The following is a 19191-nucleotide window of genomic DNA, read 5'->3' as shown; positions in this document are numbered from 1 at the left end:
ATGCGTGACGAGTTTCAAGCAATGGATATGATAGCAGCAGGCCAACGGATAGAACTTTATGTGTCATTATTACAAGTGAACGCCTTCTCACCTCGAGCCCTGTGACTAATTTGTATTTTCTCCGTTTTGCATATTTTAGTACATTGATCGGCGAGTGCTGTTAATTATTCCTGAATAGAAAAATTATTTTTTTGCATCTGTAAGTGTTGAAAGCCTGTGACTATGAAGACTATAACGAATGCCTTGATAAGGGGGGCTCCGAATCAATTTTCACGTCTGGAGTTCATTAACATTCATGCAAATCTCAGTAAGCGAGTGTTTTTCTTTTTTTTATGCATTTCGCGCTCTGTAAAATGCGGTCATAGCGATCGGATACTGCACATACTTTATGCTTGTAGCAGCACAACTCCAGATCCGTCAAACCGCAGCGGCTGGCCTGCACGCGAGTAAATCTGCCACTAGCGTAGCCAGGTGGCCAGGTGGGGTTCGACGGATGGTGGTTGTACCCCCCCGAAAAAGTTTCTGGCTATGCCCCTAAAATCTGCGTTTTGCGTTAGCCCGCGTAGTTATATTCTACAGCCTACTAAACACTGCGAAGAATGGGTCACATGCGTACGTTTTCACTTAAACTCCCAATTCGCATGTACGTCAAATTAAATTCTAGGGTTGTACATAGCGAAACGAAGACGACTATGCGGGACTTCGGATGAAATTGGATTACCTTTGGTCCTTTGACGAAGAGACAAATCAAAGATTACGGGCGTTTTGGTAATAACCTCCAAATAAACGTGTACGTTATCGTATAGAACGCTGAAGGGACTAACCAGTGATTGTTCCAATTACTGAATCTAGAGCACTGTCGATCAGTGGAATCAAAAAAGTATTGACGTGCTTTTTTGGGTGCTATTTTCCCCCTATACTTGTGTTAATGAAACCAAAACATTAGTACTTTGGTCATATCGTGCTAGATGCCAGGTCAGTGGAGCGAAAATTAACGTTAGACGAAGCGGTAGCCAAAGATAACATGAAACAAACAGTGCAGCACAAGGTGCGTTAAAAATTTACAATCCAAACGCCTATCACGTAGCCTGGTCGAAATCGTTGCAATGTGAACGCACCTTGTACACGAAAAGCAATAATGAACACGAAAAGCAATACTCCCTTTTTAAGGTTGAAGTCATGATGTCTACGTGTTCTTCGACCTCCCGTGGCTTCCTTGCTGGTTCAGTTGGCGAGGAGCTGTTACCCAGGGACCATACATATTTGTTGTACATGACATTCACAGTACACTTTATTTATATTATCACAATTTTAGAACACCGCTATTCATGCCCGAAATGAAGAGCGTTTTACGCAGTTTTCTCTACCTTTTTTTTTAACTGCGATAAGGCTTGTCATTAAGGCATAATACTTTGTTTGTATAGGTGTATTAGATGCCTGCTGTGAGGCCTGTGTTGTGTATTAATTGAAGCATCGTCTTGTAAATTTGTTATGTGTCCAGCGGACATAGCTGGTTGTGACGCTGTATAGGCCGGCTTACGCAGTTGTGCGCGGCGTGGCTTGAGAAATGGCTACGCGCTGCGTGCGAGATCTTCAGCCGCAGTTTGGCGACTGTCGATGCGTCACAGCTCTCGGTTCGCGAGAATCCACTGCACGAGCTGACGCCTGACGAGCTTTCCGAGATTGTTGCGTGGAATCCTGTCGACGAATGTGACGCCGCCTTCCAAGTGGCAACCCTTCGGTGCGTTAGCTGCAGGCACAGGGAAACAAGGTTGAGCATGTTATTGATTTTATTAATGGATTTCGTACTGCCAGCGTGTTTTACAAGCCACAGGCACGAGTGGGTTGTACAAAAGAAAACGATGATCAGTCTAACAGCATGATAAACAGAAGAAACACGGCTGTTGTATCTTGTATCTTGATTTGTTAAATATGTAAACTTCGTTTTGTACTTGTTACTACCCACTCCTGCTTACAGCCTCATCTAGGGGCAAGCAGTACTGTATAAATAAATAAATAAATAAATAAATAAATAAATAAATAAATAAATAAATAAATAAATAAATAAATAAATAAATAAATAAATAAATAAATAAATAAATAAACGATGATATCCAATAGAACGCATAGGATACCGCAGGTGAGAACGTTAACAAGACTGGCATAGATCACAAGGAATAACGACAATATAGGGCCAGGAATAAATAAAAAGAATAAAAAAACGCCAAGTATGTGCAACAGAGCACATTGTTCCCACAATGGTGGGCTCAGACAATGAAAAGGAGGGTGCCATTATTTTTTACATGTACCCAAGCTTATCACCTTTATCATCTAAGGGGGGCGCCAAGTCAGCCCCATATTTCTAGTTAGTCGGATCTGTCTCGTCATTGTTGAATGTGCAGTGTTTGAATGCGTCACACGGGTTTCTAACGATAATGTCGGCCGAGGAACCCTGATGTTGCTTTCCGAGAATTGCTTACTTACCACCTTTAACCTCGGAAAGCCGGGGGGGGGGGGGGGGTCGGAGGAGGAGGGGAGGGGGCCTTCGGCAAAACAACTTCTCTCCCCCTTATGGAGAAATTTGCGCACGCCTGTGGTGACACGCAATGCGCCTCTATGGAGACAATAGCATTTCTTGTAAGAAACTCGACGTGCAGAACCGGTGGCATCAACGCTTGCAATGTAAACGCGCCCGTCTAATTTCTGCGCAGTGAAAGTAGAATAACATTTTCTTGCTGACGCAGTCTTACTATGCGCGACAAACCTTGCGGTACAGGACGCGATTGTCGCACACCAACAAAACGCCAATAGTTTGTTGGTGTTTTGAGGTTAACGTGCATGCTGTCGGAAACCAGTTAAATAACTTTCTAAACGAGGAAGACACTGCACGCACCTTATGTTTGTGAAACGAAACAATAGACAAGAAAAAAAATGTGCTGACCTTCTACAAACTGTATAACGTGATCGGCGCTCAGCGTTCTCGAATCTGGTTCGGGCACGACCAGAGCGTGCGCCACTTCTCCAGCTTCGGGATGCGGTATTCCCACGACGGCGCAGTCGCGAACCTCCGGACACTTGAGCAGCACGGCCTCGACTTCGGAAGGCCAGAACTTGCTCCCGCGGCAGCAGTAGAAGTCGCTCAGTCGCGCAACCAAGTACAGCCAGCCGTCGCTGTCAGTAGTAGCACTGGTCACCTGCGTCCCCCGAATGTAAGCACATTAACCCGCTCCTCTCAAGCTGGATGCGGTTGAGCATATACAAAAGCGGTAAGAACAACGTTTTATTCGTGTTTGTTGTTCCGAAGTATTTTATACTCCACGATGAATCCTAGCCAACTGGCCCAACTTGCCGTCTCACTGAGGTTCAACAGTTGGAAGATTCTCGGAATTCCTTTTTCCTTTTACTGTTTATGTTGTAGTTATCCACACCTGTTTCCTGCGCTTTGCAGGCTTAATTAGGTAGGCCTGTGCATAGGGCCTTGCTTGGGTGCGCACAAGTACTTCACGACAAAAAATGGCTGCTTAAGGATATATAAATTGGTACCAGTGAATGAACTTCATTCCCACTAAATGGCTCAAGGGAAAAAGGTTTTAAAAAATTTGCGACAGGTGCGCTGTTTTGTTGGCAGTCTATTGTGCTTGAACGAAATAGTTCAGAACAAGTGGATAAAACAAAAATTGAAAGAAACATGCCGATAAGGATAAGTCTGCCTTCCCATGCACTACTTTTACTGAGAAGAAGTACTATTTATTTCGCAGGCATTACGTATAATTTCACGGGAACTGCACCTATCAAAAGCTTTTTGTTTTAATGATTCCTTAAAAGACGTGCTAAGAGATCACTGCAGCGCTACCTGTCCTGTACCAGCCATCTTCGTCGGTGATGGGCTCATGTAGTCTTCCCCAGTACCCTCGCATCAGGCTTGGACTTCGCAACACGAGCTCTCCACGTTGCCAAGGTCCCAGAGGCTGTCTCGTTTCTGTGTCCCTCACCTGTGCGGAATTAGCCACGGAACTATTAGTATGTTAGTTCTCATTGATCTTTTTTTACCGAGTAATGCAAAATCGTAACATAGGGAATGAATTAATAGAAGACAGGTGGAAATGCTGGACGAACGATCGTGTTTGGTTTCTTTACCGCACGCTTGAAAAGGTGCGCAAGAAGCGACAGGAAAAGAAAAAAAATAGTGTACACGGTCACAGGATGCTGTCATGAGCGTCGGAAATCCCGGCTTCCCAGCATACTTATACGAATCACACATACCTCACGCACCTTCAAAACACCTACGCTGCATGGAGGTATAGAAGCACTCACAAGTTACGCAGCCTGTACAGATGAGATCTGGTCAGCCAGCCTAGCCCTGTATGTAGCAACATCACCACCTCCGCTACCACCCTTTCACTATACTGCCGGTATCAACGTCAGCGTAAATATAAACGTATATAAAAAGCCATACTATAGCCACTAGGCGTATATAGCGTACTCCGCACTGGACATAAGCGTGATACAAATCACACACGCATACGGCGCTAGTATGACACACCAACAGTCCCAATTTGCGACATTTGTGAAATAAAGGGCAAAATCTGTTGGGCGTCCTTTAGCCAGGCAATACAGGATTGTATGTTATAATAAACATCGCGTGTCTTTACTTCCTTGAAGAAACAATCAATTAATACTATTTTATGTGATTCTAACCTAAAGTGATTATATTCAGCAGACTCTAAAGCCGCCAAACCGGGACATCTCCCGCCTAAATCGCGACGTCTGGTCACATTATTCTAACCTATGGCAAACAACAGTGATCCACTTGAGAAAACACAATTTCGGATTTGTTTATAACACTTATCAAATATGATCTAGTTAGCAGTCTTACTGAATGCCCTCATATGGGGTGTTTGTGTGGAAGTTTTGCTGTAACTGTTACGCAGACTTGTTGCATGACGTATCAAATTTAAGCATGCAGCTTAAGGCGACGCGAAAAAATTACGCACACACAGTGAACCCGAATCATTCGTCTATAATTTTGCTGAACAACTCTGTCGAGTGTTTTTCGGGCTTCCTTGAGCGGACAAGAAGATCGGCATCCTTACCATTGCTTCGACGCCAACACCCAAACAACCAATGGACTTGTAATTGCTTGGTGCATTGTAAAGGCCCGCTGAGATTAAAGGTATCTCCGACTGACCATACACTGCCCACATGAAAGAAAAAAAGATAGAACAGAAACAAATTTATGTAATCTTTCCACCATAATCTTTCGCAAAGAGTTGGCACTTTCACGAATTAGTCACGGCACCAGTCTATAGTGAGCTTGTGCGAGCCGAGAGAGAGATAGAGAGAGAGAGAACGAGGATAAAAGAAAGGCCGTGAGGTTAACCAAAGCTGAGCTTATGAGCACCAGTCATGAGAATATACACGTGTTCGGGTTCATTTGTATCACAGGCAGTGGAAACTCACATGCTGATTTAGATTAGATGAGGAAATCTCTAAGGAACGTGATCATTAATGTAACAGTAATTGATTACAAAAGAAAAATGAATGTTCTTCGGCGAGCTGTCGGCTAAATGAAGTGTGTTCGGTATTGTAATACGAGACACTTACGCTGTATAAAAGTTTTTAGATTAAATTCTTTGAGCAGTGCCTTTGCAACGTCTTCCCCGATGGTCGTGGTTGCAGTAGTGACGTACTGAAGGCACTGCAGGTCACAGCTGTGGCGCCGATCGTTGTCTAAAAGGCACCTTACAGTGTAAGGCGTTGTGCTTAGGGCTGTTACCTGTTGAGAACATGAACACTTAGTCACCAGGCGTCGTTACTAAAGCAAGAACAACAAAGCACATGAAATCAGAGAAGCACATCCCAGAAATTGAGAATATTGGCAATTTATTCGACATTTAAAACTTTTGCGCACAATTCCACGACACCAGCTATCTCATGGCGCGTGGAACATTCCGTTGTCGTTTGAGGGGTGACATGGCGTGACTCAATAACAATTGCAAGCAAAAATTAATATCAGTAATTAAGTTGCTTTCACTCTTCGTGATATATAACGCCCTTATCGAATGACTGTACAATGTTTCAGGTATTATATTAGGTACTGTAACTTTCAGAAACGTTTTCTGGGAAACGGGAAAAGGTTTCCCGATACAAACGCGGTTTTGTATCGTTCGATACCATGAATGTTTTATCACTTCCTTAAGCGGTGGACAAAACTTGAACTCACTGACTTGCGCTAGCGCTCCTCCGCACCAACACAAGTCGCTGCGTGCTTGTTGTGGGAAAATCAAGTCCAAATGCACGGCTTGTGTCCCACTGTTTTGACCTGTAATATTACGCTTACCCTGTGCTTGTGAATAGCCTCGATTATTGCGCTGGTATCTGCGGTCTCCATAAAGGCGGCTGACGCTCCCTGGGCGATAGCTTTGCAGACCCCGTCATATAGTGCGTACACGTGACCCAACGATGTTGTAGAGAGGGACACGTCTTGAGGACCCAGGCCCATGTGCATAGGATGACTGGAAGGTGGGAAAGACGAAGAGAAAAGCTTATATATTCTGGCTCGATGGGCATATCTGTGCGACGCATCGGTAGCTCTCGTTATAGTGTAATGCAACAGGATCAGGCTAAGCACTTCAAAGAATTGACACCCCCACACATGCGCTGCTGATTCATATGTGGGGGTGTGTGCGAGGATCGCCCATTGCCTGCCAGATCGCCCATTGCCTGCCACTGATCCTTTAGTAAAGTTTTTCACTCATATGGCCGTGTGTAGAGGGTTATCAGTGAAGAAAAAAATTAGCGCAGCTTGCACTAAGTCGACCAAGACATGATCACAGCAGAGCTGGTGGGCACCTAGCTGGTCTTGGCTTGGCTAGGCTTTTACCCTCTCACTTGTCTCTTTCCCACCCCTTGCTGTACTATATAATACATGGCTATGCTTGCTCTGCTAGCGTGCCTGGATAGCCGAGTGGTTACGACGATCGCCTTCGGATCGTGGGGACGCGAATTCGAGTACCGCCTCGCGAAGAAATTTTTTCGCCCCGAATTTCTCTCTTTTTCTTTCTTTCTTTCTTTCTTTCTTTCTTTCTTTCTTTCTTTCTTTCTTTCTTTCTTTCTTTCTTTCTTTCTTTCTTTCTTTCTTTCTTTCTTTCTTTCTTTCTTTCTTTCTTTCTTTCTTTCTTTCTTTCTTTCTTTCTTTTTCTCTCGTTCTTTCTCTCTCTCTGTACTCGTTCTCTCGCCCATCTGGGTTATTGCATCACACGCAGGATAAACTGGAGCGCGTGTTCTGCGAGAGAAGCAGAAGAGGAAGAAGATGAAGGCGATGAAGAAGAGGACAAAAAGAGCGCGAGCTGGCTCATGATGATGATAATTTTCTATCTACTACACACGGCAAACCTCGGCCATAAAAGCTCTGCTCTAAAAAAACCTAGGGAACAGTTTGTTCTGGTTCTCCGTTCGCACCACTCCGTGTGGCTCACGCGAGTAACTGCTTTTAATGCGATCTTATGGTTGAGTCGCATAAACGCGCCTAGATATCTCGCAAAACACGTACGCAACGTAAAAACACTGAAACACAAGGTGTAGTTCATGATAAGTTAACTAGGCCTCATGGGAGACGGCGGGGAGTGGGGGGGGGGGGGGGGCGTTATAACCCCAACACCTACACTATCGGTGCGTCACTGGGTATAACACTGCTTTTCACGTATACCTTTCACCTATATGCTTTGTCAGTTCATTGCAGCAAGCGTTCAAGTTTTAACTGTAATTCAATAAAACTTTTCCATAGAACTGGTTTTCGAGCATGCTGGTGCCGGGTTGCTTACAAGCAGGCCAGCGATACTTGTACTATCGGTACCAAATTACTAATGGTTCCAGATTTCGTATAAAACTTGAGGGTACTCTTATCTGTTATATTAGAGAAATCTAATTACAGCCGATTGAAGGGAAAAAAGAGGCCAGATGCATTCAGTAATACAACTTGTTCTGTTTGCATGATTCACAGGGCCCTGTATATGTAAAAAAATTCAACCATCTCCGCTTCGCGGACACCGATGAAACAACGAACCTGGTGGCCGTCGCTTCGTCAGGCTAACGCATTTATTATGTTTTGCGAGTCTTTCAGATATATCGTATCACTGCTCTTTATTAAACACTATTTGTTAAGCTTTGAGGTGGTAGTATAATTTTATTGCATCTTGACCACACCACGCTTATACACAGGTTTACAAAAAAGCCTTCGCTTAAGATGCTGCGATGAGTGGTATCACTGCTCTTTATTAAACACTCCTTGTTAAGCTTTGAGGTGGTAGTGTAGCCACCATCTTTTATAACCACAAAGTGTCACGTGACGGTGGTGTGACTGTGGTAACTCGCACGCCATTTGTTGGGCTAACTGTTGCCTTCTTCCTTTTTAGTGGAAGTTGTGTGTAGTGGGATTTATCCAATTTCTGTGGCACATACGCGGTTTTAATGATGATAGTTTTCTGATAGGCCGCACAGATTTCTGTGGCACATAGCCATTTGTTTGGCTAACTGTTGCTTTCATTTTTAGTGAACCAGTGGTGAGTAGTGGGAGTTCCCACTGTTTGTGGCACATACCCGTTGATGATGCCCACAAACGTTACCACGGATCCCGCACATGAGAGGCTCGACCAAGAACAGCTTTGCTGTTAAAAAATGCATGAGATTCAACATGCCCTGTTGAAATCTACATACAGCGAACGACGTTCTCATCTTTGTCTTTCACCCAACGCACGGATGCGCAACAAGCGACGTGTCGCCGTGGGCTTCTTCCTCGCTCATTTCGGACCGAGCTTGTCTCGGCGAAAACCGGAAGTGCAAACCGGAAGTGAACTGAACGCCAGAAGTCGCTTGGCTGTGAAGTGGCGTAACAGAAGTTAAGCACAATCCGCGATGCCTATGTCTAGCGATGCTAGGCCAACGGCAGCACAGACAGAAACACAAGACAGCAGGAGCGGCAGTACCACCTTGAAGAAGACAGTCCCGAAAGATTGCAGAACTGCACAAAGAAAGCTTCGCTTCCAAATATCTAACCTGTTTGATTGAATGAGAGCCATGAGGGACTCATGGCAATGCACCACCAACTTTGGCCTGCCGGTCGTGCCGCTCGTAGACGTCATGTAACAGATCGTGTCTTCACGATACTCGATAGGGGGCGACATTGTCCCATTCTCTGCGCGGCCCCTCTTCAGCAGCTCGTTCCATGTGATCACGCAGTCTGTTGCGCTGTCCACTTTATGAGCAGGTTCGTCCATTGCGATGATGTACTGCAGTTGAAAAAACAGGAGATATTGAGAAGAGCGCTTCTTATGGTACATGTGAGAGCGAGGATCTCTGCGTTTCGTAGTGTAGGAAATGTGACGATAATTACGGGAGTGCATCTTCAGGTGATACCAGACGTGATGATAGTATTATCTCTTCGGTTGCTGAGAAAGAGTCTCAGCTCTACCAGTGAAGCTATTCGAAATACACCTCACATAGAACATTTGGTTGTCCTAATTCTGGGCATAAACTTGAACAGTTACTATCCCTTTCAGCCCTGGCGGTGTCAGTTGACACCACCACACAGCATTTCCCCTAGCACCTCGGAAATGAAACCAAAACTGCTCATTCTCGGGGGAATAATTCTTCAATGATCCCCACTGCGACTGACATCAAAATTGTGACATGCTTGCGGAGCTGGGAGCCGCAAAGAAGAATGAGTTTAATTGAAGTCATGGGTGACGCCGTGGAGAGTAAGCTGAGGCAGGTAAGCGCCATTTTCGGGTCGACGTACTGAAGCTGTTTCAATGAGTATCACGCTGAAAAATGAGGCGTGGTTCACATTTTGTGTACTCTAGTGAGTAGCAGGAAAAAGAAGCCATTTTTCTCATTTCGCAACCGCTGAGCCCTGATGACCTAATTTGATGTCATGTCTTTAAATCCATTATTACGTGCACGATTGGCTCAATTTCTCGTTTGTGGTCTTCTGAGGTCCTAAGTAATAGGAAAACACGCACAAAAAAGTCTTTGACCAAAATAAAAAATCCAGGGCTGAAAGGGATGTTGAACAGATGCTTTGCACTGAGGCTGACTTTGCTTCAATATTCAAGTACACTTAAAAAATTGTAGTTAGATCGAAATTCAGGCTCTTCGAATAACATATTCTTATAAAAAACCATTTTCAGTTGCTATAGGAAAATGCTGTCTTTTTGTCTGAAATTAGGGACCAGAAATTTATTGCTATGAAGGCTGTTACGAAAAGTTCTACTCACTATGCATACCGATCCATCGCGCGCAATAAAATTCATGTAAAATGAAGCAACGAGAGCTTCAATTTGAAGATTGCGATTGAAATGGCTGAGATTGCAAATTTGTAACCACTACAATACGGCTTGATACTGCAGTCGTTTGAACTGTGTCCGTTCGACCGTCTAAAGCAACCAATATTAAAGTGCTGGTTTAGAATTAACGTCGATTGTTACGTTGTTTTTGGTAGCTCCCAAAAGCTCTTTTTTATAATTATATTTTCATAACGAGCACAGTGGCTATAACGTATTGGTGTACTCGAAAGGTACGTCTGGCTCTAAATTTTAATTCATTCATTCATTCATTCATTCATTCATTCATTCATTCATTCATTCATTCATTCATTCATTCATTCATTCATTCATTCATTCATTCATTCACTGAGTTTAATGATCCAATGTGATATCAATTTTATCAATTTTATACGCCCTAATAAGCTGACTCCTAATGGCATCGCTTGTGTTCCATCTGACAATGAAATGGTACGTTTGCCCAGAGTCCCATACATGTATAGTGCAGACTTCGAGGTTAGTCTATCTAGATGGAATTGGCATATGCATACGTGGTTGGTGATTCGACTCTACTAAACTGTTTTGACGCTATCTCTAGCATTTACAAAACATTTTACGCTACAGACACAATGATAGAGCTAACCTGTTGTGAGAACAGAAGGCCGCTTATCTCATAGACCCCTGAACATTACATAATATGTTGTCACTAATCCCGTTAATCGGGTTCGGCAATCGCCGGGCGGATTCTAAGGGCTGGCGTCACGGCCCTCCGGAAACGCACCACGAAAGCGCGGACAATTTAGAGTTGGTCCTTTGGTGCGCCAGCGAACGCCGGTTGTGGTCCAAAGACCGAGTCAGAGCCGAGAGTCGATAACACAAACGAAAACGAAATATATTCTCAGTTAAGGCAATACAAATAATACAAACACATGCACACTCGGCTGATACCAGTTACAACTTCACAATATAACTCAGATGGTGTTTACAACGGGAGCTAGACAAACAGATCACACGCTACAAATGCAATCGCATGCATTACAACTATTCAACGACAGTTAAAGTCCTGAATATACAATGGCGTATCCAGTCCGCAATACTTGGACGGTAATCGAATGCTTCTCTTCAAGGAAACACTCACGCCAGCTCCAGCGTTGATCGTCGTAGCTCAACCGTCGTCGTGACTTGTCACGGCTCACACGGTGTCGTCATCGGGTTCTTCCAAATCGACGATCGACTGACCGCACACCATTATAAACACGTCTTCTTTGGCTAACGAAGCCACACGTAGCATAACTTCACCATCACCGGGCCGACTGACTCGCTCACTCCTTCGCTGACTGTCGACTCCACCACTCACTGACTGCACTACTGCTTGTTTTTTCGTTGTTCGCGCTTCTTGGTCGCGCGGCTCGCGCTGTTCTGTCTCGCAGCTGCTTGAAAGCGGCTGCGCGCGCGCCCTATAACACGCTAATTTGTGACATATGTACATTCTACGCGTAAGGAGAATGAGTACTTACAACACAGCTTGGCGGCGTAACGTGTGAATCTTCCTCAATTGCCGGCTTTTACGAGCCGCCTAATCTGAAGAAAGTGCCGACGTTTGCTACCTGGAGTGAAAACAGAGGCTGTCGAAAGAGGAACTGCCAAGGAACTAGCTTTAAATTGTCATTTTACTTTGCATGCTGGGCAATCGCTTCGTGGTAAAGTGGAGAGACATTCGATTTTTATTTATTTGTTTTTGGTGTCACCCTAAGGGGTGACACTTCTCCGGATCTTTAAATAAAGTTCTTCGTACCGCACCGTACCGTATGCCTACATTCTGCAGCCCATCATGGGCTATGTGGTAGGAGACAGACAGACATTGCAGACCGAAAATCGGTAATTGTCAAAGAGCGAACAATTTCGGGAAATCCATTCGAGCGTTCAATTGTTTAGCGAAAATAGCTATATTTGTACAAATGACTTCTAGATTTAAGAGGCAAAAGATTGCCGCTGAACTAGCGTCACGGATTGTTAATATCACTGCGTCATCAGAGTATCCTTCTCGAGGTAATTAGGCAGCGTACTCATGAAGGAGCAGCAAACTATAAATACGAAGAGTTATTTTTCATTTAGACGCTCCTTACGCTCGATTAAGACAATAGGCTGTTTAACTAATTTAATTTTTAATATCACGGTCTGCGTCGCTCGTAGTTGGCAATGCTTTGTCAACAAAATGGCTGCCTTTTCAGAATACCTATGCACGCTTCTGATTTCCATGGTTACAGTCGAACGATACTTGTAATTTCGCTTTTCGCTTGCGCTTTTATCGCGATATTATTTTAAGCACGGCTTTACGTTGCTGAAAAAGCTGTACATTATAAAAAATAGAAAACGAAAAAAAAGCTGATGGTCAGAAGTTGTGGCAGCGTGGTACGCACTGTAATTGTTAGAAATTATTTGTTAAATAAGCAAAGCGTCCTTTATGTTAGCTATTCAGATAGAGCGGCGAATAATAATTCATGAATCCAAACTGATCTAGAGTTTCGTTTAGCGTCTATTCAAAGGGACAGTGAAGTGAAGCTCTAAATGAAGTTGTTCTCTGAGGGCTTTGACGTTCTTATTTTCGTTATCATTCAGGGAGAAACTGAAAGTAAAGGCTTGATTTCTAACTTAGATAGCTGACGAATTCGCACCTCTCTGCTCGGCTGCACAGCCGAGCAGAGGGGTGTGCAAATGCACTGCAATTTTTGCCTCTACTTTTCTTTGCCGCTTTCTCTGCTCTTTAGCTTTCCTTCTCATGTAGGCTAGAAACCCAGAAGTTTCAGTTTTGATTAATCTCCATGCGTTTCCCTCATTCCTGTACCACTCCCTCCCTCTCCACGTTCCTCTTATAGTAGGTCTAAGCAGCAATTCACAGCAGAGCTAGAAAATGTTAGACGCGACCAGAGTGTGCTTGGCACGTACCTTAATAGAAGGCAGTCGTCGCTGCAGCTCAAGGGCCTCTTCGACTCGGTCTGGCTCACAGCAGACGGAGACCAGGGACAGCGTTTGCATTGCGTCAGCCACGACATCTGCATCGGCGCACAATTTGTTGTAGCAAGGGTGAAAAAGCGTAAAAATAGCACCGATGTGCGCATGCACCTTTTTGTCCGCTTTACAAGCGAATATTTCAGTTGAGGATCCGGCAGAATATCACTTAAAAATCCTTATTAAAGTGACCCTGCATGCGTTTTGGATCCCCCGCCGCGCGGTGGTCTTGTGGTGAAGTTGCTTGGCTGCTGACCCGAAGGTCATGGGATCGAATCCCAGCTTCGGCGGCCGCATTTCGATGGAGGCAAAATGGCAGAGGCCGATTTGCTTAGATTCGGGCGCACGTTAACTAACCCCCGGCGCTCGAAATTTCCGGAGCCCTTCAGTGCAGCGTCTCTCAATCATATCGTGGTTTTGTGACGGGAAGCCCCGACAATTATTATTATAGCATTTTACGTCGATCTTTTTGTATTGACACTAACAAACGCTGCGCCAACAAGCGTGGTCGTAAACAAATAATAAAAAAAGGTGGTCAGTTTGAGGCCGCTTTTCTTCCGCACTCTTTGAGATACTACCGGCAACATGACCATAGAAGCACCCTTCGGCCTTGTTGAGAAAGACACGGTCGTAAGCTTTTAGCACAGTAAAACAAGGATATCACCGGGAATGAGGACGTAAGATAAGCAACAAAGCGCGTGTTGTCGGTAAACGCTAGGCTAGTCTCTACCATTCGTTTTTTATTACTTTATTGCGTTATAGAAACATAGAAATGCGTGCGATGACATTATTTTCGTCATGAGTCACAGTAGCATGCGCTTCGACGTGCGATGTTTCGACAGAAGGGGAGGCAGACGATCATATGAAGTGTAGCAGAGTTAGCGGCAACGCCGTGTTGTGCCACTTATTGCGTCTTAGCAACCATGTTCTGGAAACAGAGGTGTGCCATTGCTTTTGCCGTCGATCACATGGCGCGAAGAAAAAAAAAGAAAAAGAAAACTTTAGGCGACCTTACTCTTTCGTGTGTCTGTAATGGCGCTAGCCGCTATAATTTGGTGAGCTTTTGGTTTACTTGGGCAGACTAGAGAGTGCAAGGAGATTATTCTGTAGTAGGCATGCGCCATCTTGATGGCACGGACACCCAAATTATGCGAGATTTAAATATTTCATTGCCGATAATTGGCACTTCAAATCAACGATTAATTAACTAGCGCATCTAGGAATTATATAATACAGAAAATATTGAAAAAGTTCACCCACTACTCGGTGAATTTCCTGCATAGGGTGTGTGCCATGCACAGAGGACAACAACAACAACAACAACAACAACAACAACAACAACAACAACAACAACAACAACAACAACAACAAAAAGGAAACAACATGCTCTTTCGATGAATTAAGTTTACTTGATTATCCTGGCAGTTAATTCTCCTTTATCTTACATTTATGCTCCAATGTCATGTGTATCCCATTCAACTCTCAACTTGATCCGTTAAGTCAAGTCTTTCTTTTTATATGAGTTCTTATTTCTTTATTCGGGTTTGACAGCATTCGAGCCAACGCGCAATTTCCGGTTGTCTGGGGACGAATTACGGCGTGTTCCTTAAAGAAAACGATGCCACTAGGTACTAGCGCCATAAAAACAGAAAAAGTTGGATCTTCCAGCTCCTTTCTATGGTCAGCGCTCGGATGACAAGAATACTGTTTCACATACGCACCGACACTGAAGCCCGGGCTTTCACTGACGGATGCCACGTTTGCGCACGCTGCACCCAGAATCATCGGCAGCAGTTGCATCCGATTGGCGCTGAGAAGCAGGATCTTGTCTCCCGCTTTATGGCCAAGTCGCCAGAGCGCTGTCCGCACGGCATCCACTTGCTCTGCTACCACTCCATAGGTGATGGCTTCGTGGCTGGTGCCGTTAATCTGGTTGGAGAGGAATACGAGCAAATAGAAAATGCTTTAAGATGCTAGCGAACGGCAGTGTTTTTGGGTCTGCGAAAACCAATTTTTTTGTTGTTCTTGACGAAACGCTTCTTAAGAAACCATTTCAAAGAAGCGCAGTGCAACGCAAGGTTACTTATTTTATTTATTCGAATTTTCACATTTTTGTATATGTACCATTAAGAGATACATTTGTAAGGAAACTGTCATTTATCGATGTATACATATCTGGGATAATTGCCGGTAATCCGGTGTCTGCTTTGAACACTGTAACTTACAACAGAAGTGTGCATTTTCGTAATTTTTTATGCATGTAGGTTGAACTTACGTTGTTATAGATTGTGCAGTTTAAATACGTTGAATTAAATGAAGAGGCACTCTGGGTGAGGGAACGATACATAAGGGTCCCAGCGTGCTGAATTCGGTAAATTCATCGTTGCCCAATGAAGTGACCCTCGGCTTCAAGGAAGCACAGATTGAAGTAAAAAGGCCGGAGGACAAGCATTTCTTTCTGCAGTGTTTCCTTTTTTGTTCGGCTGGTTTACAGCGTCAAAAGCAGCAATACAAATCAGCAAAACGAAATTTTAGTTTCTTGCAACACGTTAATTGTCGCCGGACATCAATATAGGCAGCGCACATCCGCTAGCTCGCTTTTCGTGGTCAAGCCAAGGTGTTTCAGATGGCCAAAATTAATTCAGAGACCTCCCCTATGGCGTCTCTCGTAGCCAGCTTGGCAGCTTCGAAGTGTTCAACAGTACGTGTTAATTTAATCTTGCATTGATTATGCACATATTTGAGGCTTTCCACGAAAAGCTCAAATACACATTTGCAATGTAGGTAGACAAAAAATGGATTTACTTCACCTTAGTGGCCCATGAGTATAGCTGCACATGCATAATTGCTACTACTTTGTTATACCTGCTCGCTCGTCCCTAAATTCAAGCTTACATGTAGTTTTGTGAGCCTTATATTATTGATTTCTAAAGAATACTGACTGTAGCTGCGGGTTGTTCCATTCAGGTAGGTTTCATTCAGGTAGGTACCACGAATATGGCATAAAGGTCTCATTTTACTTTGGAAAAGTGGTGAGAATAGCATGTCTAGACGAATAATGGACACTGTTCCACCTTACACTAAAATTTCATCTCATCGTATATATGAATTGTTAAAGTATAACGTATATGTCGAAGGCGTCAGAATTTAGGGTGAATCAAGCGAAGTGCTTTGCAGAAAATACCGGCAGATCCCACGCGTCGTGGGAATCAGTTTCATGCAAAGCAGTCAGCGAGTTGCAGCCTATGCCGGATTTTTTGCTTCGAGCCAGGCGCTAAGAGGTGAATCGACGTCATCGTGTAAATTGAGTAGTTGTGCGCATATTGTGGTCTTACCGGGCCCGCCGTGTAAACTGGCGCGTAAAGGGTAGCTGAAGGTCTGATGTAACGTCGGCACTCACGTTATAGCAAATACGTCATGTTTATCACGAAGAAGTGCACGCTACAGTGCGATCAGGCCCGTAGCCAGAAATTTTTATCGGGGGGGGGGGGGGGGGCACTTGCTGAAAACCTTTACTATATGAGAAAAACGCCTGTTTTCATTATTTATTTTTGCTAAAAACGCCTACTTCACCAAAACTTCGGGGGAGGGGGGGAGGCAGGGCCCCTAGCCCCCCCCCCCCCCTCTGGCTACAGGCCAGAGTGCGATGATGCGCATATCACAAGTAGCTGTCGTAGGCGTATTCGCGCAACACTTTACTATAGCCTGCGGAGTCATAGGTGTGCATATGTAATGTTTACTACATTGATGTAAAAGCGGATAGCCAACACTGCAACCAGAATAATCGTGACAGGACGCTTCTGTACAGTCTTTTTCAGAAGAAGTTTGAAGCACTGACTTTGGTCGGTGGTAGAATACTTGACTGCTATGCAGAATGCCTGGATTCGAATCTGGCTCAAGCAGTGATTTTTATTCTTTGCTTCCATCGGTATATTTCACCTCTCGATAACGCCGCCGACGCCGGCACAGCATTTTCTGCGACGTGGCGTCCTTCACGCTGTTGCGTTAAGATTGCCAAGTCTTCCTTGATATAGACTGTGAATAACCTGTGGCGCATACCCGAATACCACGGGCCGCAGTATACGGGTATGTGCCGCACGTGCCTGGTGGAAAGGATTTCATGACGTATGCGAAAGAGAAGTCACGTTATTCACGTAATGACCTGCGAATCGTGTTCGTCCTCCACTTACGTCCTCCGATGTCAATTTTGATGTCTACCAAGTTAAGGAGGCGAGCACGAGGGCGCCATGGCATAGGCGGCTAGATAGATAGATAGAAAGGTAGATAGACAGAAACGGTCAAAGTGTCTCTGGTTCGCTAAGAAATGCTTCGCATTTAATACCTGGAGGACATCTGAGCCTCGCCCTCACTTCACGCCACATTGGAAGTTGATTTGAAGAGTGACGGACTACACTAGAAACCGTAAACAAACCACAGCGTAAAGTGGCTTTTATATATATATATATATATATATATATATATATATATATATATATATATATATATATATATATATATATATATATATATATATATATATATATATACGCATCACTTCTTCAATTTTTTTGTCCCATCCTGCAAAGAGTACAAGGCCTGACAATACCTCTGATAAACTCTAAATTTGCTACTGCTCGTCGCTGACCATTCAGAGCGTATTTCACAGTATCGTGGAAGATTATTCCGCGCCCGGATACGCCCTTCTAGGGCATTACCACGTGCCCGCTTAGCCGACAGATCTCAAGTGGCATGCGTCGATCGACCTAAAAGTTTAGAAAAAAAACAACAACATAAAAGGTGAAGTCAACGATGTCGCAAAGCCCACTTTATCCGTAGTTATCAGGTTTGCACTAGCAGATAAGGCTCCCGCAAACAGAACAGTGTGTATGTGTGCGACAGATTCCCTCACTGGAGTAGTAGAGCAAACAATAAATGTTGCTGCCTGAAAAGTCTCTCTGCACGAGGTCTTTCACCTACGCACATTCCTTCTTTCACATTATCTTGCCTCTCTTATTAAGTGCCAGTTAGACACAATCAATCGTTTGTGGCAAGGGCAACGATCCCCGTCACACTGGCCACCTTGTTCGTGAACTCGTTTCTGTTTCTTTTGCTCATATCTGCCACCGATAGAGACAACCCCTGACGCCATTCCATATTATTGAAAAATAACACCCCATGGATGATAAAGCCCCTTTTGACAAAAGATAGGTCCACCTATCGAAGCGTCGGCCAGACCGTTTGCAGCACAATACCGCAGTCCATAGAGCTTTTATTCCTTACTATGTTTCAGCCTGTTTGCTTCCATTTTACATGGGCTAACTCGGACGACCTTGTCTGTATAGATTCACTAAGCGCAGCAGATAACATGGAATAATAAGTGTATTGGGTGAGGTTCATTTATCTTGTTTTCAAGAATGCTCCAACCGAGGGCTGTATAGGCGGCTCTATTACCATCGTACGAGAAAACCACGTTTTTCCCACAGTGCTTCTGTTCCGTCTTGGGCAGTTGTCTGCCCTATTTATTCACGGTGATGTTCACAAGCAAACTAACGTAGTTTCGAACTTTCGTGATTTTATCTAAAAAAAGTATACAATTTTCGATAAAATGTTTGCCTCCGTCTTCTTTCGCGGGATCGCCTCCGCAATCTTGAATAAAGAACGATGCAACCGAGGCAACACCTTTGTCCCCCACACTTTATTAATCGGTTTGTAGTTTTCAATTTTTCTAACAAAAAACAAAAAAAAACGAGCCCATAAAGTAGTCACGAACCTCGCATGCTAGGCATGCGAGAATACAGATATTCCTATCCTTTCTTTTTATTTTCGGTGGATAACCAGCGTATTGCAACATTTAGCTTAAAAA

General features: G+C 44.1%; 1 protein-coding gene across 1 annotated transcript in view; it reads right to left on the bottom strand.

Annotated features, from left to right (window-relative positions):
- Positions 1 to 1307: 1307 nt before the first annotated feature.
- Positions 1308 to 19191, bottom strand: part of LOC119393961 (uncharacterized) — a 19378-nt gene continuing 1494 nt past the window's right edge. The window contains 10 exon segments of the mRNA XM_049415570.1: positions 1308 to 1750; positions 2942 to 3179; positions 3181 to 3194; positions 3854 to 3992; positions 5094 to 5194; positions 5605 to 5776; positions 6341 to 6515; positions 9055 to 9287; positions 13266 to 13372; positions 15050 to 15257. Of these exon segments, the coding sequence (XP_049271527.1) occupies positions 1623 to 1750; positions 2942 to 3179; positions 3181 to 3194; positions 3854 to 3992; positions 5094 to 5194; positions 5605 to 5776; positions 6341 to 6515; positions 9055 to 9287; positions 13266 to 13372; positions 15050 to 15257 (1515 nt within the window). The 3' untranslated portion in view covers positions 1308 to 1622.

Source organism: Rhipicephalus sanguineus, chromosome 5 (genome assembly GCF_013339695.2).
Source record: "Rhipicephalus sanguineus isolate Rsan-2018 chromosome 5, BIME_Rsan_1.4, whole genome shotgun sequence".
Taxonomy (NCBI): domain Eukaryota; kingdom Metazoa; phylum Arthropoda; class Arachnida; order Ixodida; family Ixodidae; genus Rhipicephalus; species Rhipicephalus sanguineus.
The sequence above is the reverse complement of the archived record's forward strand: the minus strand, read 5'-3'. Positions and strand labels throughout refer to the sequence as shown.